The 23,444-nt window shown below is 38.2% G+C and overlaps 1 protein-coding gene across 1 annotated transcript in view; it reads left to right on the top strand.

Moving 5' to 3' along the window:
- The window catches only part of C2H9orf135 (chromosome 2 C9orf135 homolog), an 88,741-nt gene that overhangs the window by 60,332 nt on the left and 4,965 nt on the right, over positions 1 to 23,444 (top strand). Inside the window, exon 5 of the mRNA XM_041733432.1 lies at positions 3,217 to 3,274. Coding sequence (XP_041589366.1) covers positions 3,217 to 3,274 — 58 coding nt within the window. The remainder of the gene's footprint in view (positions 1 to 3,216; positions 3,275 to 23,444) is intronic.

Raw genomic sequence — 23,444 nt, 5'->3', positions numbered from 1 at the left:
AATCAACAGTCAGACATAAAATTCAGATCGTAAACCTTTTAGAAATTATACATATACACACATGTATGTATATGTAGCATATATTGAGTTGTCATCCATAAATAAAAGGCTATTTTATATCCTTCAGCAAATATTATAATTTTTGTCATAAATATCTTTTAAATCTTCTGTTAGACGTATTCCTACAGGAACATTAGAGATTTTATTGCAGTTATAAATGGGACATTTCACTTTAATTATACTTTCTAATTTCTTGTTGCTGGTATTTGGGTATGCTATTTTTGTATATTGATCTTGTATCCAACAACCTTCATGAAACTTGCCTGTTGCTATGATTTGTAGATTCTCTTGGATTATTTTTAATATAGACAATCTTATCATCTGTGGAAGATGAAAATTTTATTTCTTCCATTCCAGTTATTCCACTTATGCTTCTCCTTCTTGTTTTACTACATTTTCTCAAATCTCCAGTATATAGAATAGAATCCAGTTCATTGACTAGAAACACTGATGAAGGATTTCTGTGATTATTTGGGAATGTTTCTGGAGATGGTTTTCATCAGCTTAGTTTTGATTCTCATTTACTGTTTTCTTCTTATAGTAATGTTGCACTTCTCTGTTCATTTTAAGTATGTTGAATTTTCCTGGACTAGCAGCAATCAGGTAATTCTGAGGAGGGGCAAAGAGATGTTTAAGCAGTTTTCTCAAACTCTTAGTTCAAGAGTGCCCTCTACTGTTGGAACAGTGAAGTGAACTTTATTTCATTAACGGTATCTTTTTTGAAAGTGTGATGCTTCTAGGACCCTTAATTTTGGAACTTGAGTTTTTATTTTTCTTTACTTTGCTAATTGCCTCCCAAATTCCCAGGGACAGCACCTTCCAAGACTGCCACTGTGATCTTGAATACTATCCAGGCCTCTTTCTTGAAAAGCCAACCTTCAGATCCTCTAGTCTCAAACTTCTCTTGGTATTGTCTCATCAGGGAAGGATGTCTTGCTTTCTGGGGGTGATGCACTTCTGTGTTCCATCCCCATTATGAACTTGCCACCTTCTCTCTCGTGTAATCTCCACCTGATTTTGCTCCAGAATGAGCTCTGGATCGGGTGCTACTGATTCCGAATTGTTCTCTCACCTACATATAAACTGAAATTTGTAGTCTTCTCTAGCCTCTGTCATACTCTGGGCATGGACATTATATGATTTTTATTTGCTTTTGCTGTTGATCTATATGGTTTGGGAGGATATATGTAGGTATGGGTTAAAGGAACCAAAGGACCTAGGAATGTATAGCATCTTGTCCTGATTATGGATTTATCATTTTATCTTTGTGATTCTGACATTTTTAAACATATATTCTACATGTTGTTAGGTTTATTGACTGATACTTGTTCCTTTAATCAGTAGTAGGTAATCTTTATAACTAGTAACTTTTGACTCAAAGTCAGTTACACATGATATTAATATAAGAACACTAACTTAAAAAAAAAAAAGAACACTAACTTAAAAAAAAAAAAGAACACTAACTTAATTTGGGTTAATATTTTCTGGATATGTCTTTTTATATGCTTCTACTTTCAAACTTCCTTTGAAAATAATTTTATTCTAGGTGTAGAAGCATAGAATTGTACTATATAATACATATTGACATTCAGTTTAAGTCTGAGAAATACTTTCACTGATGAGTTTAACCCCTTTACTTTCATTGTGATTGCAAATATTTTATTTTATGATTTTGTCTTATGAGCAGAAATTATTTTTCTTTCTTCCTTTTATTCTCCTTTCCTTTTTATTAGATTGATCCTTCAAAAAATATTTGCTAGTTTGAAAATTACACTTCTAACTTTTGTTCTCCTAGTACCCAGTGCTTACTTTTTTTTTGAAAAGACCTTCTTCATTCATGAGAGACAGAAGCAGGCTCCACGCAGGGAGCCTGATGTAAGGCTCAATCCCAGGACTCCAGGAACAAACCCCCAGCCAAAGACAGATGCTAAACCCACTGAGCCACCCAGGGATCTCTGAGTAGCTGGTGCTTAAACTTGAGTCTACATCAGGATCACCTAGTGGTCTTGTTAAAACACAGACTCCTGGGCCCTACCCCCAGTTTTCTAATTCAGCAGATTGGGGGTAGGTCCCAGTTGTTTGTATTACTAACAAGTTTCCAGGTAATGCTAATACTATTACTCTGGAAACCACACTTCAAAAGCTTAACAGGAACGGTGGTTACCACTAAGTAAAATATTAGCACCTGTACCCAATGAATTTGACTTCTTTGTTATTTTGGAATTCTTTTACTTGCTGAATTCTCTTTCCCAGTAGCATAGCCATGAATTAAAATATTTAAATTTCCTTGTGCCCAATATTTTTAGGTGTGCAGTTCTCAGACAAATTTCTTTGATTGTCCCATAATATTGCCAGAAACAGAGCTGTATTTATTTTGTTTAATTATTTCTCATAGAAAACAATTTCTCTCCCACCCTGAGTTCCAAACAGAGAAGCTTTCTTGCAAGTTTCTCTGGATTGGTAGCTGGAGTTTCTTTGGTTTCTTCTGTTTGAGAGTACAGACTTTATAGGCTTCTGGCTGTAAGTAGTAGTTCTTTGTCTTCTGTGAAACCAAGGCTATGTCTCTAGCCCTTCATATGCAGTTCAAACTCTAGCTTCTCACTTTGGCACATCATCTATGGCTTCCCATTCTAGTGAGTATTCTCTTCATTTCTAGTACGTTAGGGTTTCCCTTTGGAGCTTAGCTGTGCTTGTAGACTTGGGTGAGGGAGGATTTATTTATTCAGTACTGCTATGTGTTTAATGGGGTGGAAGTTGGGAAAGACAAATAATCTCAGTCTACCTGGTGATCTTCTGTTATCTTTTTCATATGTCATCTAGCAGAGAACATGGAGCATAGAGTCAAAAAGATTTGAAGGACAGAAAGTAGAAGGTAAAGAGAATCCCAAAAGTCTGGATGCACTTACTCTCAGGGATTTGGCATTGGTAGTATATCATTAGTAAGCAGAGTAGTGAGTGGTACTGAATTGGAAGTAATTGAAGGATGGGCATCCTGTGGTGGTAGGTAATGCTATGAACAAGGTCTGGGACATTGCAGGTTTTAAGAATTTTATTAGGGCCAATTGTCCTTGAAATTTTTTTTATTTCATGTAAAGTATATAAGACTAAACATATTAAGTGTCATTCTTCTCTCAAATATTGACTTATCCTTCATAGGTATGCATTGACAACATATGCTGAAGAATATGCTCCACCATATGCCTATCAGCCACTTGTGAGTATAAAATGGCTGAAAAGCCTTATTCTGATACTTACTTATGTACTTAAAATGATTCTTTACATCTAGTGTAAAGACTGGTACAATAGTCGAGCTTGGGAAGAAAGGACAAATTGCTGAGATTTATGATATTTTATATTTATTTAGAGATATTAGCTATTTGTGGGAGTCAATGGAATGTTTTATGGTTATGATTTATTTTTGGAAGTTTATAGATTTCAGAAAGGAAATATTGCAGTGTCCAGAATATGTTATTTTCTTCCTCATCTTGTTTTATTCTCCCTTTCCTTGAATTCAATTTATGTGGAATAAAACCCTACCTTTCTAGTCGTTTGTATTGCACTGACACATAAAAGTAAGTGGTTTAATTTAGCTCTGGGAGATGCATGTGTTGATAAAATATGTCCAGTTTATAACTTCATTTCACTTGTACTTAAAAAAATTATACAACAGAAACAAAATAAGGCTGCTTCCTCTTAATCTAGACTGGTACAATGGGTAAGAGATTTAACTATTGAAAAAGAGGAGGAAATAGTCATCTTTATTTTAAGAGCATATGATTATCTTCCTAGGAGAACTAAGATATTAAACTGAGAAGTAGCACGGCTAGCTCAGTCAGTAGAGCATGAGACTCTTAAACTGAGAAGTAATTAGAAGAAATAAGACCATTTAGTTAGGCAATTGAATACAAAATAAGTATATCAAAAACAATCTTTGCTTCCTATCGCACTGTTTAGTAAATTATAGAAGAAAAAAACATGAATTACTATAACAACAGAAATTTCAAATACTTTTGTGAAGAAAATTCTAAAATAAAGATCAATGAAGAAGATGTGGTAGTTTGTCTCCAAAGATGATGGCCTTTCCACAAGCCCCTTCCCCAGGACAGGGTGACTGAAGCTCCACCTTTTGAATCTGAGCTGTCAGGTAACTGATTTGATCAATAGAATATGACAATAGTGACACTATGGCAGGTCTAGGCTAGATTGAAGAAGACTGCTTCCAAGTCTTGGAGCCCTGAGCTACCATGTAAGAAATCCAGGCTACTCTACTGGGAGGAGAGGCCATGAGGAGGAACACTGATGAGCTTGGTTCATGAATGAGGAAGCCTTGAACATCCAGCCTCGATGAGCCTGAACTACAGCTCCAGCTGCTATCTGACCACAACCCATGAGAGATTCCAAGAAGATAACAATATATTCTTGTTTGAAGCCATTAAGTTTATTTTTAAAAATGTCCTCTCAAAGATAACTGAGACAGAAATCTTGACTGCAAGGAAATAACATTTTAGAAGACTGGAAAACTAAATTAATTATGAATTAAATTCATAAATGTAATTATATTAAAAATCCCAATGGATTTTGTTTTCTATTAGAACTCTAATTATAAGAGTTACTTGAAAGAATAAACTGTTGAGAGTAATCAAAAGTTTTTGAAATCATCATAAAACCAACTTAGTGAAGTATAAGATTCATGACACTATACTAAATTTTGTGTTCTTATTTATTTTTTCTCATTAAAAAAGAACATTTAAACCATAAAGAAAGCAAATATGATAAATTATGGATTAATGCCTGATAGGTAAAGAATTTATACATATTGGCAGGAAAATTGTTAAGACACTAGAGAAAGAGCAAAGGACAATATATAGATAATTTACAAAATAAGAAATGTAAGTAACTAGCTAATAAATATAGGGAAAACCCCAACTGACAAATTAATAAAAAATGTGAATTAAAACAATAAAAAAATTTTCTGCTAATAAAATTGGCAATATTTTTAAAAATAATATTATTTAAAGAGTAAAGATGGGATGAAATGAGTACTTTTATTTGTTGCCAGGAAGACTGTAAATTGCTTTAATCCTTCTGGAAAGGAATCTGGCAATACATATCAAGATACTATTTGATCTAATTTTCCTTCTAAGAGACTTCCTCAGAGAAAAATAACTATGAATAAAATTTATATCCAAGGATATTCATCACTGAATTATTTGTAATGGCAAAACTTGGAAAGTATCTAATGTTTTAGCATTAGCAGTAGTACTATTAAATATGTTATAATTGCATGATGAGATATTTTGTAGCCTTTATAATGTTCATTGATGTGTTATGATAAATCCTGATTTAAGGTTAAGAAAAACATTAGGATACAAAATTGTATACATATAAAATGTATTAGTATAATATATAAATATCATATATATATAAACTAGGTAAAAATATAGAGGAAAAAAACCTGAAGAAACTGTCAAATGCTAGTAAGGTTGGCCAATGGATGGTGAAATTCTAGATGATTTCTTCATCTTTACACATTTTAGAATTTTCCAATACAACAAGCATGATTGCTTATATTCTGAAAAACCACAAGGAAACAAATATATTTTTTAAAAATGCAATTCAGGCCCATTTCCTTACATACATGGGATCTGGCTGCATCCCTAAGCAAAAGGTAGTTGCAAGACACATAATTAAAAACCCACAATATGTCAAAGGACTAATTTCTCCACAGACATAAAGGCAAAGAATGTGAGAGATATTCTCAAGGTGCATAAATCTTTGGCCATTGTGTTGTATATTCATACTTTTAATTTTTTTAGCAATACTTCTAACGTTTCTCATGTTGCTTGTTTCCACATTAATAGCACAACACACCATGGCAGTTATTTGGCTTTATTTAGAGTTTTGTTCATTCACCTTCAAGTTCTTTGCCAAAGTAATTGATATTGAGGCATGTTTTTAGCACTGCTCCTAGCGCCCCCATTCAATGAATGCTTATGTTGTTACATTGTTAGAGGATACCAAAAAAATCAAATCATAGTAACAGCAAATGGTTAAATAATAGTAGAATAGTGACTGAACTCTGACATAAAAGTTACTGTGCACATAAATAAGTGTATGATTCATAAAATACTGACAAAAGAAAGAAAATATTTTTTTCTTGCTAGAGACTTCACCATGTGGACTTAGCATAAATACAGTACACCATTTTCAGGCTATCATGTTTGCAATTATGCAGTTCCTGAAGAAATCTCAAAATATTTGGGCTCATATTTCAAATATTTTGCATGAATTGAAACTATTAATTTTTATATTATCATTTTTAATATTTTTAAATTAATATTTGCACGAAGTGGGATAGCGTTATAGAAATTCTAAAGTGAATGCAAGTTATCATCCCATAGCTCTAGACATGACTAAATAAATACAGAGTATTAGAAAGCTATGGTATCATTTTTAAGGAGAGAAATGAAAGAGAATTACAAGCTATTTCCTTGAAACTCCACCTCTTAAGTTGGATATTTATTATGGCTCACCTCAATTTCAGCAAGATACCTTCTCTCTTTTTTTTTAATAAATTTATTTTTATTGGTGTTCAATTTACCAACATACAGAATAACACCCAGTGCTCATCCTGTCATGTGCCCTCCCCAGTGCCCATCACCCATTCACCCCCACCCCCGCCCTCCTCCCCTTCCACCACCCCTAGTTCGTTTCCCAGAGTTAGGAGTCTTTATGTTCTGTCTCTCTTTCTGATATTTCCCACACATTTCTTCTCCGTTCCCTTATATTCCCTTTCACTATTATTTATATTCCCCAAATGAATGAGAACATACACTGTTTGTCCTTCTCCGATTGACTTACTTCACTCAGCATAATACCCTCCAGTTCCATCCACCTTGAAGCAAATGGTGGGTATTTGTCATTTCTAGTGGCTGAGTAATATTCCATTGTATACATAAACCACATCTTTATCCATTCATCTTTCGATGGACACCGAGGCTCCTTCCACAGTTTGGCTATTGTGGCCATTGCTGCTATAAACATCGGGGTGCAGGTGTCCCGGCGTTTCATTGCATCTGTATCTTTGGGGTAAATCCCCAACAGTGCAATTGCTGGGTCGTAGGGCAGGTCTATTTTTAACTCTTTGAGGAACCTCCACACAGTTTTCCAGAGTGGCTGCACCAGTTCACATTCCCACCAACAGTGTAAGAGGGTTCCCTTTTCTCCGCATCCTCTCCAACATTTGTGGTTTCCTGCCTTGTTAATTTTCCCCATTCTCACTGGTGTGAGGTGGTATCTCATTGTGGTTTTGATTTGTATTTCCCTGATGGCAAGTGATGCAGAGCATTTTCTCATGTGCATGTTGGCCATGTCCATGTCTTCCTCTGTGAGATTTCTCTTCATGTCTTTTGCCCATTTCATGATTGGATTGTTTGTTTCTTTGGTGTTGAGTTTAAGAAGTTCTTTATAGATCTTGGAAACTAGGCCCTTTATCTGATACGTCATTTGCAAATATCTTCTCCCATTCTGTAGGTTGTCTTTTAGTTTTGTTGACTGTATCCTTTGCTGTGCAAAAGCTTCTTATCTTGATGAAGTCCCAATAGTTCATTTTTGCTTTTGTTTCTTTTGCCTTCGTGGATATATCTTGCAAGAAGTTACTGTGGCTGAGTTCAAAAAGGGTGTTGCCTGTGTTCTCCTCTAGGATTTTGATGGAATCTTGTCTCACATTTAGATCTCTCATCCATTTTGAGTTTATCTTTGTGTATGGTGAAAGAGAGTGGTCCAGTTTCATTCTTCTGCATGTGGATGTCCAATTTTCCCAGCACTATTTATTGAAGAGACTGTCTTTCTTCCAATGGATAGTCTTTCCTCCTTTATAGAATATTAGTTGACCATAAAGTTCAGGGTCCACTTCTGGGTTCTCTATTCTGTTCCATTGATCTATGTGTCTGTTTTTGTGCCAGTATCATACTGTCTTGATGACCACAGCTTTGTAGTACAACCTGAAATCCGGCATTGTGATGCCCCCGGCTCTGGTTTTCTTTTTCAATATTCCCCTGGATATTCAGGGTCTTTTCTGATTCCACACAAATCTTTTTTTTTTTTTTATTCCACACAAATCTTAAGATGATTTGTTCCAACTCTCTGAAGAAAGTCCATGGTCTTTTGATAGGGATTGCACTGAATGTGTAAATTGCCCTGGGTAGCGTTGACATTTTCACAATATTAATTCCTCCAATCCATGAGCACGGAATCGTTTTCCATCTCTTTGTGTCTTCCTCAATTTCTTTCAGAAGTGTTCTATAGTTTTTAGGGTATAGATCCTTTACCTCTTTGGTTAGGTTTATTCCTAGGTATCTTATGCTTTTGGGTGCAATTGTAAATGGGATTGACTCCTTAATTTCTCTTTCTTCAGTCTCATTGTTAGTGTATAGAAATGCCACTGACTTCTGGGCATTGATTTTGTATCCTGCCACACTACCAAATTGCTGTATGAGTTCTAGCAATCTTGGGGGGGAGACTTTTGGGTTTTCTATGTAGAGTATCATGTCATCGGCGAAGAGGGAGAGTTTGACTTCTTCTTTGCCAATTTGAATGCCTTTAATGTCTTTTTGTTGTCTGATTGCTGAGGCTAGGACTTCCAGTACCATGTTGAATAGCAGTGGTGAGAGTGGACATCCCTGTCTTGTTTCTGATCTTAGGGTAAAGGCTCCCAGTGCTTCCCCATTGAGAATGATATTTGCTGAGGGCTTTTTGTAGATGGCTTTTAAGATGTTGAGGAATGTTCCCTCTATCCCTACACTCTGAAGAGTTTTGATCAGGAATGGATACTGTATTTTGTCAAATGCTTTCTCTGCATCTAATGAGAGGATCATATGGTTCTTGGTTTTTCTCTTGCTGATATGATGAATCACATTGATTGTTTTACGAGTGTTGAACCAGCCTTGTGTCCTGGGGATAAATCCTACTTGGTCATGGTGAATAATTTTCTTAATGTATTTTTGGATCCTATTGGCTAGTATCTTGTTGAGAATTTTTGCATCCATGTTCATCAGGGATATTGATCTGTAATTCTCCTTTTTGGTGGGGTCTTTGTCTGGTTTTGGAATTAAGGTGATGCTGGCCTCATAGAACGAATTTGGAAGTACTCCATCTCTTTCTATCTTTCCAAACAGCTTTAGTAGAATAGGTATGATTTCTTCTTTAAACGTTTGATAGAATTCCCCTGGGAAGCCATCTGGCCCTGGACTCTTGTGTCTTGGAAGGTTTTTAATGACTGCTTCAATTTCCTCCCTGGTTATTGGCCTGTTCAGGTTTTATATTTCTTCCTGTTCCAGTTTTGGTAGTTTGTGGCTTTCCAGGAATGTGTCCATTTCTTCTAGATTGCCTAATTTATTGGCGTATAGCTGTTCATAATATGTTTTTAAAATCGTTTGTATTTCCTTGGTGTTGGTAGTGATCTCTCCTTTTTCATTCATGATTTTATTAATTTGAGTCTTCTCTCTCTTCTTTTTAATAAGGCTGGCTAATGGTTTATCTATCTTATTAATTCTTTCAAAGAACCAACTCCTGGTTCTGTTGATCTGTTCCACAGTTCTTCTGGTCTCGATTTCGTTGAGTTCTGCTCGAATCTTTATTCACTTCTTCTGCTGGGTGTAGGATCTATTTGCTGTTTTTTCTCTAGCTCCTTTATGTGTAAGGTTAGCTTTTGTATTTGAGTTCTTTCCAGTTTTTGAATGGATGCTTGTATTGCGATGTATTTCCCCTTAGGACTGCTTTTGCTGCATCCCAAAGATTTTGAACGGTTGTATCTTCATTCTTATTAGTTTCCATGAATCTTTTTAATTCTTCTTTAATTTCCTGGTTAACCCTTTCATCTTTTAGCAGGATGGTCCTTAACCTCCACATGTTTGAGGTCCTTCCAAACTTCTTGTTGTGATTTAGTGCTAATTTCAAAGCATTATGGTCTGAGAATATGCAGGGGACGATCCCAATCTTTTGGTATCGGTTCAGACCCGATTAGTGACCCAGTATGTGGTCTATTCTGGAGAAAGTTCCATGTGCACTTGAGCATAATGTGTATTCGGTTGTGTTCGGATGTAAAGTTCTGTAAATATCTGTGAAATCCATCTGGTCCAGTGTATCATTTAAAGCTCTCGTTTCTTTGGAGATGTTGTGCTTAGAAGACCTATCGAGTATAGAAAAAGCTATATTGAAGTCACCAAGTATAAGTGTATTATTATCTAAGTATTTCTTCACTTTGGTTATTAATTGATTGATATATTTGGCAGCTCCCACATTCGGGGCATATATATTGAGGATTGTTAAGTCCTCTTGTTGAATAGATCCTTTAAGTATGAGATAGTGTCCCTCTTCATTTCTCACTACAGTCTTCGGGGTAAATTTTAATTTATCTGATATAATGGCTACCCCAGCTTTCTTTTGAGGACCATTTGAATGGTAAATGGTTCTCCAACCTTTTATTTTCAGGCTGTAGGTGTCCTTCTGTCTAAAATGAGTTTCTTGTAGACGGCAAATAGATGGCTCCTGCTTTTTTATCCAGTCTGAAACTCTGCGCCTTTTGATGGGGTCATTAAGCACGTTCATGTTCAGAGTTACTATTGAGAGATATGAGTTTAGTGTCACCATGATATCTATTCAGTCCTTGTTTTTGTGGATTGTTCCACTGAACTTCTTCTTAAAGGGGAATTTTAAGAGTCCCCCTTAAAATTTCTTGCAGAGCTGGTTTGGTGGTCACATATTCTTTCAGTTCCTGCCTGTCTTGGAAGCTCTTTATCTCTCCTTCCATTTTGAACGAGAGCCTTGCTGGATAAAGTATTCTTGGTTGCATGTTCTTCTCATTTAGGACCCTGAATATATCCTGCCAGCCCTTTATGGCCTGCCAGGTCCCTGTGAAGAGGTCTGCTGTTACTCTAATACTCCTCCCCATAAAAGTCAGGGATTTCTTGTCCCTTGCTGCTTTAAGGATCTTCTCTTTATCTTTGGATTTTGCAAGCTTAACTATTAAATGTCGAGGTGTTGAACGGTTTTTATTGATTTTAGGGGGGGATCTCTCTATTTCCTGGATCTGAATGCCTGTTTCCCTTCCCATATTAGGAAGTTTTTAGCTAGGATTTGTTCAAATACAGAGGGCGCCCTCTGTCCCTTTCTGCACCCTCGGCAACCCCAATTAAACGTAGGTTTTTCTCAGGCTGTCGTTTATTTCCCTTAATCTATCTTCATGGTCTTTTAATTGTTTGTCTCTTTTTTCCTCAGTTTCCCTATTGGCCATCAACTTGTCTTCTATGTCACTCACTCGTTCTTCCACCTCGTTAACCCTCATCGTTAGGACTTCTAGTTTGGATTGCATCTCATTCAATTGACTTTTAATTTCTTCCTGATTAGCTCTAAATTCTGCAGTCATGAAGTCTCTTGAGTCCTTTATGCTTTTTTCTAGAGCCACCAGTAGCTGTAAAATAGTGCTTCTGAATTGGCTTTCTGACATTGAATTGTAATCCAGATTTTGTAACTCTGTGGGAGAGAGGACTGTTTCTGATTCTTTCTTTTGAGGTGAGGTTTTCCTTCTAGTCATTTTGTTCAGTGCAAAGTGGCCAAAAGCAAGTTGTATTGGGAAAAGGAGAAAAAGAGAGGAGAGAAAGAAGGAAAGAAAAGAGAAAAAAAAAAGAAAAAAGGAAGAAAAAAAGAAAAAAGAGAAGAAAAAGAAAGGGGAAAAAAGGGTGGGGGAAGGAAACAAATCAAAAAGCAAAAAAACAAAACAGCAACAACAACAACAACAAAACCACGGAGGAGTATCTTCTGATTCTGTATAGTTTGAGTCCCTTAACTTCCCCTGGAACTGGTCCGTCCAGCTGGTCTTCTGGGGGAAAATCAGCCTGCTGTGCTGATTTTCATGTGTTAGCACTTGGGGGAGCTGCTCTGCCCCTGCCTAGTGCAGGGCTCAGTGGGGGGTGTTCACCCCGTGAGGCCCCGGGAGGAAGCCACAGTGGCGGGGGCAGCTCTGGGACCCTGGAGTCAGCCCCCGCAGTAGCTCCGGGGCTCTCCGTCTGCAGGGCCTGGAGGCTCCGGGGCGGGGCCGCTGATCTGCTCAGCTCGGGGCAGGAGCGTCCTTGCTGTCCTGGGCCCTCCCAGCCTCTGCCTGTCCCGGGGGAGGCCGGATCCTGGGCTGTGTCCCGCCCTGTGCTCTGGGGCCTGCGCTGTTGGATTCGCGCTCCCGCCCCGCAGCCCCCTCCGCGGAGCCGCCGCCCGAGCCCCTCCGAGCTGCTCCGGGCCCCGCCGTGCGCTGCAGCCCTTAGGGAGCTCGGCGCACTGTCCCCGGGGCGCAGGTGCCTGTTAGTGTCCCAGGGAGCCTGAGGGCATCCCCGCCCTCCCGGGTCCTGCTCCAACTCCCTGCGAGCCCCTTTCCGCCCGGGAAGATGGTGCAGCTCCTGCTCCTCCGGGACGGGGCTCTCCTGTGCTGGGGACACTCGCTCTGGCCTCAGCCTGGCTCCTCGTGGGGCCCCTCCCCCTTGGAGGCCTTTTGTGTCTTTATTTCTTTTTTCCCGTCTTCCTACCTTGATAGAAGCGCGAACCCTTCTCACTGTAGCATTCCAGCTGGTCTCTCTTTAAATCTCAGGCCAAATTCGTAGATTTTCAGGATGATTTGAAGGTTATCTAGGTAATTTGTTGGGGACAGGTGATTTGGGGACCCTACTCTTCCATCGTCTTGCCCCTCCTCAAGATACCTTCTCTTAAAAGCTTCCCCATCCTTATCTCAAATAACCAAAATGAGGAAAAGTTAGAGAGAGGGTACATTAGACAATTGGTCCAAGGCTGCCTGTTTAAAGGATACATAAACTTTTGGGAGAAGGGACAAGTGAGCTGAGTTTAATGATGGAGACTTGACTGACACACTCAGGATGAGTAAGGAAAAGAATTAATTCAGGCAGAAAGCAAACTCAGGAAGTTGAAGAGTCAAAGGTATGAGAATGTTGAGAAAAAAAAAAAAAAACCCAAGCATGGCAATAGTAAAGAGGTGTGAGAGCTGGAAGAATTAGACGTAATGAGCAAAGGAGATATATGGGAATTTATTGGAATTTCAGATGTAGAACAATTCTGGGGAATGATAGAACCCAGGATGTGGACATGGGACTGAATTTCTATAATGGAATCAAAGCCATTGACTTGAGAGGATGAAAAAAATGGTAAGCCAGAGTGTTGGCTGTACTGTAAATAAGGCTGTTGGAAATCAACCTACAGGACAGCAGGAAAGAAAGGTAATGCCAAGGACTGAATCAATCAAATGACCAAGCTCTCAGTGGGAGCATTTTGGAGTTTAACAGCTCTTCCCAGTCATGCAGCTGCCATTTGGGTACATCTGATTGGTCATTATCAAGAGTGAGGTACCATTTTATTTTCCTATGTAGAGCAGCTTGTTGAATTATCTTTCCAGACATAGGGGTAGCTTGAACCCCCAGAATGTTCTATATCTTAGTTCACTCAGAGACAGAAAGCTGAGGAAGTTTTTAATAGAGAATTATGTTTTAAAGTTGGCATGCATTCCAAACTAACTTTGAGGAATCCCTGCCATGTTGCACAGTAGGTATGATGAGGGGCTGTATGTATTTAACATTATTCTCTGCAAAAGCAGGATTGACCTGTCCTAGCACTGGGGCTCAATGCACTGGTACAGTTATAGTATTTTTAAAATACTATATTTCTGTGCTGATGGGAAATTTTCTCTCACTTTGAGTTCCCCAGAATCCTACTTCCTGAGTGGCCCTGGCCCCTTGCCTAGTCTCCTAGGACCCAGGACTGCATTGTGACTTCCTGGACCCTGGGATTTTTGCCATCATGGGCTCCTTCTTCCATTAAAACAAAACAATATAGGTTGTACAACTGCATTGGTCAAAAGACCAATATAATCCAAGTTGGATCATATTTACTTTTGGTGGCAGGGGGTGGATTTAAAAGTGTATTAAAGAAATATATTTCTTAGGCCATTTGTTTTCTTGCCTATTTATTACTATATTATTGTATTTTACGGCCGTGTTCTATGACCATGTTATTATTAACCCTCTTGAAATTATTATCAATGTACGAATGGGTGTTTTTAAAAATTTTATTTAAATTCAATTAGCCAACATAGAGTATTTCATTCGTTTCAGATGTAGTATTCAATAATGGGTGTTATTACACAAAATTAAAGCATACAATACTCATTTTTTTTTTCTGGGAAGTACTTTTGGAGTTTTGTATGTACCTTATTTTAAGCAAAACTTTCTGTAAAATAGCTGCCATCAGTTCCTGCCCTAAGATGTCTATGAATATTAAATGGCTCACAACATTTCCTGGCTTAGCTATGAGTTGCTACCATTTAATAGAGTTAGTTTTTCAAAACAGCATCTGCATTTTTTATTATGGTTAAATATACATAATATAAAATTTACAATTCGACCTTCATTTAGTGTAGAATTTAGTGGCACTAAGTACTTTCACACTAGATGCATCCTGAAAATTCTGATTTTAAAAGAAATGAAAGCATTTTTGTGAGTCCCCAAAAGTACTGTGGGCTCTATGCCCTAGGCTTCCTGTGCTTCATGGTTGAGTGGGCCCAATCTGGAACTTCTGGAAGTTTAATACTTGCCTGATAAGTTGCCTCTAGGAGTTGCTCAGTCTGAGTGACTGTACTGATTGGTAAATACTTTGAATATCATTCAAGACCAGAATGCACCTTGGCTAGGAGTCAGAGGTGGACAGCATTTTTTTTTTTAACTTTTTTTTTATTTATTTATGATAGTCACACACAGAGAGAGAGAGAGAGAGGCAGAGACACAGGCAGAGGGAGAAGCAGGCTCCATGTACCAGGAGCCCGATGTGGGACTCGATCCCGGGTCTCCAGGATCGCGCCCTGGGCCAAAGGCAGGCGCCAAACCGCTGCGCCACCCAGGGATCCCTGGACAGCATTTTTAAGAGCCTTTTATTGTTCAGTTAGGCTCATTCACATGCAGGAATACCCCAAAGGCTGGAATTGCCTTTAGTTTTTTCCTTCCTGGGAAGGGATGTCGACCAGGGCCCTTAAAAAGAAGAGGAGGGAAAGAATGACTTGCTGAAAACATCCCAAAACTGAGACAGAAAGTGAATCTAAAACAGGTTGAGAACTAGGGATGGTGGAAGGGGAGGAGGGTGGGGGTGACTAGGTGGCGGGCACTGAGGGGGGCATTTGACGGGATGAGCACTGGGTGTTATTCTGTATGTTGGCAAATTGAACACCAATAAAAAATAAATTCATTATTACAAAAAATAAAATTAAAAAAAAAATAAAACAGTTTGGGGGTTCTGTAGGAAGTATCACTTCTCTGAACTGAATTAGCTTTGGTTCCCTCTTCTTTTCAAAATCTTCTCTTTGTATCTTTGCTCCATTCTGTACCCCCATGATCTTCCATAATTTCACTCCATATACAGTCCTTTTCTTTTTCAGGTTCTCTTTGAAAAACATAACAACAACAACAACAACAACAACAACAACAACAACAAAATAATAACTTGCAAAGCTGTACCATCTAAATTGGCCACATGGAATAATCTCATATAAGCATTTAGTCCAGAACAAGAGTGTAGTGTTTTAACTAGATAATGTCCCAGGTTCAATGATGTGTTTTTTATGACTTTTATTTTAGAATTTGCCTTGAATCTTAACATATCTATTGTTTAATTTTCTCTTTTTTGTCCTATTAATGTTCTAATTCAGTATCTACTGAACAAAGAATAATGGCCATTTGCTGAATATTCTTGTTTATCTTATTATATTGACTGTTGACCAAAATAAGAAAGAGTTTTAGATTATTCTGCAAATGAAGTAGGGGGTGGGAGGTGAATTTAGAGAAGAGAGAAGGGCTCATGGGGCTCTCCCTAATATTTTTTTGGTTTATGTCAGGGTGTTCTAATATATAGCTGTTAGCCAACAACAGGAAAAGCCCTCTATTACTTGGGCTCAGAAAGAAATGGTGGCTTTCTTCAATTTAAAACAAGGCCTGAAAGATTGCATTTTGTGTTATATGTGTGTGCTGACTTTATACATATACACATAGAATGATTTTGTACCTTATGGGCAAAACAGTTCTGGTTCTGAGTCTTATGGTGTTCTGCCATCATTAAGGGACTACATTTCCTAGGCCCCAGTGGCAATTTTAGGACATGCTGGCATTTGCTTATATAGCTCCACAGGGCTTCACAGCTTCTCACATCCCACAGGTTGGGATACAAGAGCATTTGCTTATTGAGGGGAATATATAGTTGCTAGTAGGTAAGAGAAAAGGAAGGAAGGAAGGAAGGAAGGAAGGAAGGAAGGAAGGAAGGATCTCTTTCTCTCTGTCAACACACATACACACACACACACACACACACACACACATACTCATATATACAGAGTTCATCCTTGAATAATGTGGGAATTAGGGGCACTGACCCCCCCCACGCAGTCAAAAATCCACATACAATTTTTTTTTCCACATACAATTTTTGACTCACCCAAAATTTAACTACTACTGTTGAACAGAAGCCTCAATGATAACACAAACAGTTGATTGACACACATTTTGTTATGTGTATTATATACTGTATTATTATAATAAAGTAAGCTAGAAAAAAGAGAATGCAATTAAGAAAATCATAAGGAAGAGAAAATATATTTACAGTACTGTACTATATTTATTTTTTAAAAATCTGTCTATAAATAGACCTGCACAGTTCAGACCCATATTGTTCAAGGGTCAACTCTTGTCCCAAACATATAGAAAATAGAATAGGAGATAGATATGATAGATAGATAAGTAGATATTCTTTGTATGTATGTATGTATATATGTATGTATCTCTCTATCTTTTTTTTAAGATTTTATTTATTTATTTCTGAGAGAGGCAGAGACACAGGCAGAGGGAGAAGCAGGCTCTCAGTGGGAAGCCTGATGTGGGACTCGATCCCAGGACCCTGGGATCACGCCCTGAGCCAAAGACAGACGCTCAACCACTGAGCCACTCAAGCGTCTCTATCTATCTATCTATCTATCTATCTATCTATCTATCTATCTATCCATGTATCCCATGTATCCATTTGTCTATCTATCTCCTATTGGTTCTGTCTCTCTGGAGAACTCTCAACAATATAGAAATAATCATCTTTATGAGCATTGTGGCTCTCAGATTTTACTATTAAGTATTTGAGGTGATTTGATTCTTTCTCATTGATCCTGTCCCATCCTACTAGTATTTATTTATGATTGCATAATGTTTTTGATGAAGGACTTTAGCAAACATTTAATTTGAATCTACTTAAAAATTAGGGAGTGTATTTTAACTCCTGATAACCTCATATATCACCAACAGTTGAGAAATTGTGATCTTAATTCTTAGGAAACTCAGATTTTCAAGTATTGTTCTGTGTTGTGTCCTTTTAGTAGAAAGCACTCTGTTTTCTCTAAAACTATGCTTTCATTTTATATTGCCTTCTGAAGCTAAGTAACTGATTTTCTTTTGTTTCTGGGTCAAGCCATAAAAGCTTAGTTCTAATTTCTTTCTTTTAATTAGGTTTAACTTCTATAGCGAACATATATGACTTCTGTAGAGAAGAAAAAAATGTAAAAATTGAGAACATTGGGCCTCAAATTTATAACTAACAATACCATTATAAGTATGAAATAGGGGCAATTGCCCTTGCATAATGTAGACTAAGGAATAAGAAAAATGATATTTATTTTTTCTATGATTAAAGTGATAGGACCAATCAAAATTCATGTATAAAAAAGAAAAATGTGTCGGTAGCTAAAGTTTAATACTGTATTGTGTAGTTTGTCTGATATTGTTTAAATTCAGCTTGGTTTGTGATATGGTTATTCATATACATCTCCATATTTTTCTTTATGATGACCAAACATATTAATGGTATATATTTATATTTATACCCACAGCCTAACCTTCCTTGTTACTTCCTATGACTATGTTTCTTTAGTTGAATACCTCTACTGGTTACAAATACTTTTCCTTTGTAAAATTTTATCAAATAAAAAGGGAGTGTAAATGTTTTGTAGATACATAACAAAAATATATCCCACTAGTAATATGTTTGTTATAGCTACATTTGCCAGTTACTCTTAAGTCTGTAATGGAATCACTGAGAGAAGAAAATATCTAATAGAAATGAAATCATTTTTAAAGTAGGGAGGAAGTGAATGTCTGAAATGCCTATCCTCCATGATCCCTAGGGTTGGTAAAGTAGATTTGGCTGTATAGAAATTGTTCTTTTCCTCCCACATCATTCTGCATGTGTGTATGAGAGGCAGCCTTATTAGGAGATGACAGGTCTTCAGTCAAGTGCATGTAACAGCTAAAGAATTTTATACATTATGTATACTGAAAATAATGAAATATCACAGTAATCTACCTCTATATTTATTTACTTCTACTCCATCCAATGTGACATTCACATAAATAAGCTTTGCTGCCTCATATACCTTTTTAAGACTATATGGAGTATCCCAAATGAGCTACTTACAGCCATGCTAGGGAAGAATGGTCTTTGCTGTATAAATGCCAGGTGGCTAATAGTTATCTATAATAATGGACACAAGGTTAGTTCACAGTGACTGATCTGGCCAGGAAACATAACACATTATGCATTTTTATGGATGATCTGGATGAAGAAATTGAGATGATGCTTTCAAATTATTATATGATATTAAATTAGGCAGAGTTACTGATGTTCCAGAAAGCAGGCTGAAAACTGAAAATGACCTTGAAAAATAAAACTATAAAGAACAAAAGATCCCAAAGAAATTAGATGAAATCAAATAAGACTAAGTATAACCAAAGCTGGGTGAGGACTGAGTATCCAGTTGACTAAGAAACAGTAATGCTATTTTATTCCAAAGAAAGTTCTGGAGATAAGAGTGCTCAGAGTAAGAATATAGTACTCAGGGGGTGATGGGGGTGGGGAGGGGATTGGGGTCTAGGAATAAGATATCTGCTTCTTAAAGATATGCTGATAGCTTTTATTGATCTAGGTGGCAAAACCACATGCTGTTTATCCTTCCATAATGAGAGAAGGTCAAGTGGGAGGGGGGCCCCAGTCACCAAGAGGACCTTCCTGTAACATCCTGAACATGTCTTTCCATGATTTGTTTTAAAAGAAGAAAGAAAAAAGAAGAAAGAAAGCTTTCTTCATCTTAAGGCAGATTTTTTTCCATGGTGATTCTCTTGCTGCATCTTCAGTGCTTCATATTTCTACAGGGCCTGTTTTCCCTCAGCGTATCTTTCTCTGACACTCTTTTTCTGTCTTTAGCAGGATGTTTCATTCGACTTCCTCTATGTTTCTCTGAAACAGCATTATTGTTTGTGTTTTATGAGTTCTTGCCCTCTATGATGTTTCTCTGGAAGTGGACACTTGTTGGCTACCTCTGCATTCCTCCTTGTCCCTCTACCTTCAGAATCTATGACATTGCCCACTTCGTATCTCTCCTTCTCTGTCCTCCATGGCTTCTTTATGGACCCAACTATGAGTGTCTACAAGACTTAGGATCCAGAACTCTGTGCTTTCTTTTTTATGCAATCTCTGAGAATTCATCCACTCCCATGGCTCCTCAACCATCACCTTTTGAGGGTAACTTATTTTAGGTAATTTCAAACTTACAAGAAAGTTGCAAGAATGGCACAAAGAGCTCCCATATAATCTTTACCCAGAGTCACAAATTGTTTGCCATTTGAGAGTAGGCTTGAGACATTGAGCCCCTTTGCCTATAAACAATTCAGTGTGTATTTCCTAAGAACAAGGATACGTAGCTATGGTAATGTTTTCAACCTTAGGTATAATTGAGGCAGTATAATTTTGTAATTCACAGTTTGTATTCAAATATCATCCATGATGCCAATACTGTTCTTTTTTTTGACATTTTTTTTTAATTGGAGCTCAATTTGCCAACATATAGCATAACACCCAGTGCTCATCCCATCAAGTGCCCCACTCAGTGCCCGTCACCCAGTCACCCCCCCCACCTCCCTTTCCACCACCCCTTGTTCGTTTCCCAGAGTTAGGAGTCTCTCATGTTCTGTCTCCCTTTCTGATATTTCCCACTTATTTTTTCTCCTTTCCCCTTTATTCCCTTTCACTATTTTTTATATTCCCCAAACGAATGAGACCATATAATGTTTGTCCTTCTCTGATTGACTTATTTCACTCAGCATAGTACCCTCCAGTTCCATCCACATCAAAGCAAATGGTGGGTATTTGTCATTTCTAATGGCTGAGTAATATTCCAATGTATACATAGACCACATCTTCTTTATCCATTCATCTTTTGATGGACACCGAGGCTCCTTCCACAGTTTGGCTATTGTGGACATTGCTGCTATAAACATCAGGGTGCAGGCATGGCCAACAAGCACATGAGAAAATGCTCCGCATCACTGGCCATCAGGGAAATACAAATCAAAACCACAATGAGATACCACCTCATACCAGTGAGAATGGGGAAAATTAACAAGACAGGAAACAACAAATGTTGGAGAGGATGTGGAGAAAGGGGAACCCTCTTGCACTGTTGGTGGGAATGTGAACTGACACAGCCACTCTGGAAAACTGTGTGGAGGTTCCTCAAAGAGTTAAAAGTAGATCTGCCCTATGACCCAGCAATTGCACTGCTGGGGATTTATCCCAAAGATACATATGCAGTGAAACGCCAATACTGTTCTTTATAGATATTTTTCCCCTGTTAATGACTACCATTGTGCAAAGAGCACTGACCTCTCTGCAGATCATCTATACCACAGTACCACCTTACAAATAATAATTTTGTACTGATGTCATATCACATTAAAAATGTCTAAAATGTGACTCATCATTTCTCTCCTAAAACAAATCCTCTCCCATCTCCATGTCTTATTCCTTTTTGTGGTTTTCGAACTCTCCCAGCCATCCAGATTTGAACTGTGGATCATCTTTGCTTCTTTATCCCCAGTTGGCCTACTCAGTACTCAAAGTTCTTCCTGTGAAATGTCTCTTTCAGTCTGGCTCTACGTAAGCCATTGTATACTGATACCCACCCATTCCACACCTCAGACAATTTTTTTTCCTGTGATCCTCATCTACCTGAATGGCTCAGAGAAAGCTCATAGTGATTATTCTATCTTAAATAAAGGTTGTCAGCACTCAGGGTCTGTGTAGTACCAGAACAGTAAGCTAGCCAACAACATGTGGTGATTTACACATCTGTTTCTATAGACAATTTCCAAACATTTCATCCCACTCCCACTAAATAAATATTGAACAGACATGTAAATATTATGTTAGGGTATGGGAATACAACAACTGTCTGCAACTCATGTATGCAGAGGAAAATTGTCTGATAACTGGCCTTCTTACTGAGCCTATCAGCAGCAGAAAAACACTAACCCCTCCATCCATTTACAGCTTAGTCTGATTCCATAATTTAAATTTATAGTAGAACTGAAACTGTTACCTGTTAAAAAGCCTGCTAGCAAAGTTGGCCCTTGGCTGGCATCTAGAAACTTGACTTTTGGGGAATTAGAGGAATGAGACTTTTAGTTTTAGGGAGTCACTCTCATTAGGGAGAGTGGCTCACTGTACCTAAACCATTTGTGCAAACAATATGGTTCATTTAAACTTCTGGGAGTCTGGATATTGCAAGGCAAAGAGTGCCTCTGAGACCAGCCCCCAAGATAAACCTTGGCCACTGAGGTTCTAATGAGGTTCCCCAGTAAACAGCATTTCACAGTTCTTTGTGGGAGAATTTTAGTGCATTCTGTGTGACTCACTGGGAGAGGACTCTTGGAAGTTTGCACCTGGTTTCCTCTGGACTTTAGCCCATGTGCCTTTTCTCTTTGCTGATTTTGCTTAGTATTCATTTGCTGTAGTAAATCAGAGCCACAAATACAACTATATGTTGAATTCTGTGAGTCCACCTAGCAAATCACTGAATCTAGTGGTAGTCTTAAGAACCCCAACACAGCCTGCCTTCATGTGGCAGATTGATGTTTTCCCCAAATGGGTACAGCATGTGTGATCATCCCACATGCTTTTGCAATGTTATTTTGAAACTCTTCTCATTGAGAGGCAGAGTCCTTATCATCTCCATTAGAGCTGGGTGAACTGGGACTGTAGTAGAAGTATGCTATGTGACTTCAGAGGCCAGGTGATAAAAAGCAGCGTAGCTTCCTCCTGGTTCTCTCTGTGCCATCGTTATTCTCAGAACCCAGTCACCATGATGTGAGAAAGCCCAAGCAGGCCCACGGAGGGGACCTATATAGTTGTTCCAGTCAACAGCCCCACCGAGGTCTCAGCAGACAGCTGATATTAACCACCAACTGGAGTGAGGGATGTTTTTAACCCCAACCCTCAAGTCACTAACAGCTTTCAAGTCTTCTCCACTGAAGCCTCAATGTTCAGCAGAGGGATGCTGTCTTTGTTATACCATTCCAAATTCCTGACCCAAAATCTAATATGGGTATTGTTTTATACTGCTCTCCATAAGTTGACCTGTTACACAGTAATAATAACTATGACTCTCTCTAAGATGACGTCCAGGTATATGGAAAGGGGGATGTGACATAGCATTCTGATGCCAAAGGGCAAGGTTAGGATTTTTGAGTGTGCTGTTGTCTGCTTCTTCTGGTCTCTAGAATGATGTCCCTAGTTTACCTGACTGCTCTTTTCCTTGTTAGTATTGGTGGCTATAGTCTGTCGACATTGAACTGTAGGTCTTTTTCTATTTTCCTCTTTTTCTCTGGGTTAGATTGAAGCCTAGATGGCTTGCTTGGGATAACAGCCTTGTTTCTACTCCTATAGATATTGTAGACCCCACAGAAGATTTCTGTGGCTCCCATCCAGTCCCAGTTCCAGTGTTTGGCTTTGAAGCTCCTGTTAGTAACCCCCTTGCAAACTTGCCACAGGATGCCAGAAGTGACCCAGAGTCTCCCTCTGCCTGAGGATGCTGCCCCACCAGCCTGGGTATGATTGTACTCCAGGCAAATGAAAGGGCAGCCTGAGATGCTTAATTTTGAGTTCTCATGAGGGATGGGGACTTTTTATGCCTTTCCACTATTACTCTCATTTATCTCATGCACTTCTCTCTGGCCAGGTCAGAGGGACTCCGAAAGACTAAAGTCTTAAAAAGGGAAAATTGGGAAATATGTTGGCTCTTTTTGCTGTTCTGCTTTTCCCTTTTCCCTTATTTTCTCATTCCTCTAATTCCCCTAAAAGGCTCTTTGTATTATCACTATCCATTCCAACTTTTGGCTAAGCCTTAATACAGAGGATATTTTTCCTCCATATTGGAAGAACTCTATGATCTGAGGTCTTCCAGTTGGACATTGATATTC

Source organism: Vulpes lagopus, chromosome 2 (assembly GCF_018345385.1).
Source record: "Vulpes lagopus strain Blue_001 chromosome 2, ASM1834538v1, whole genome shotgun sequence".
Classification (NCBI taxonomy): domain Eukaryota; kingdom Metazoa; phylum Chordata; class Mammalia; order Carnivora; family Canidae; genus Vulpes; species Vulpes lagopus.
This window is presented reverse-complemented; position numbering and strand designations above follow the sequence as displayed.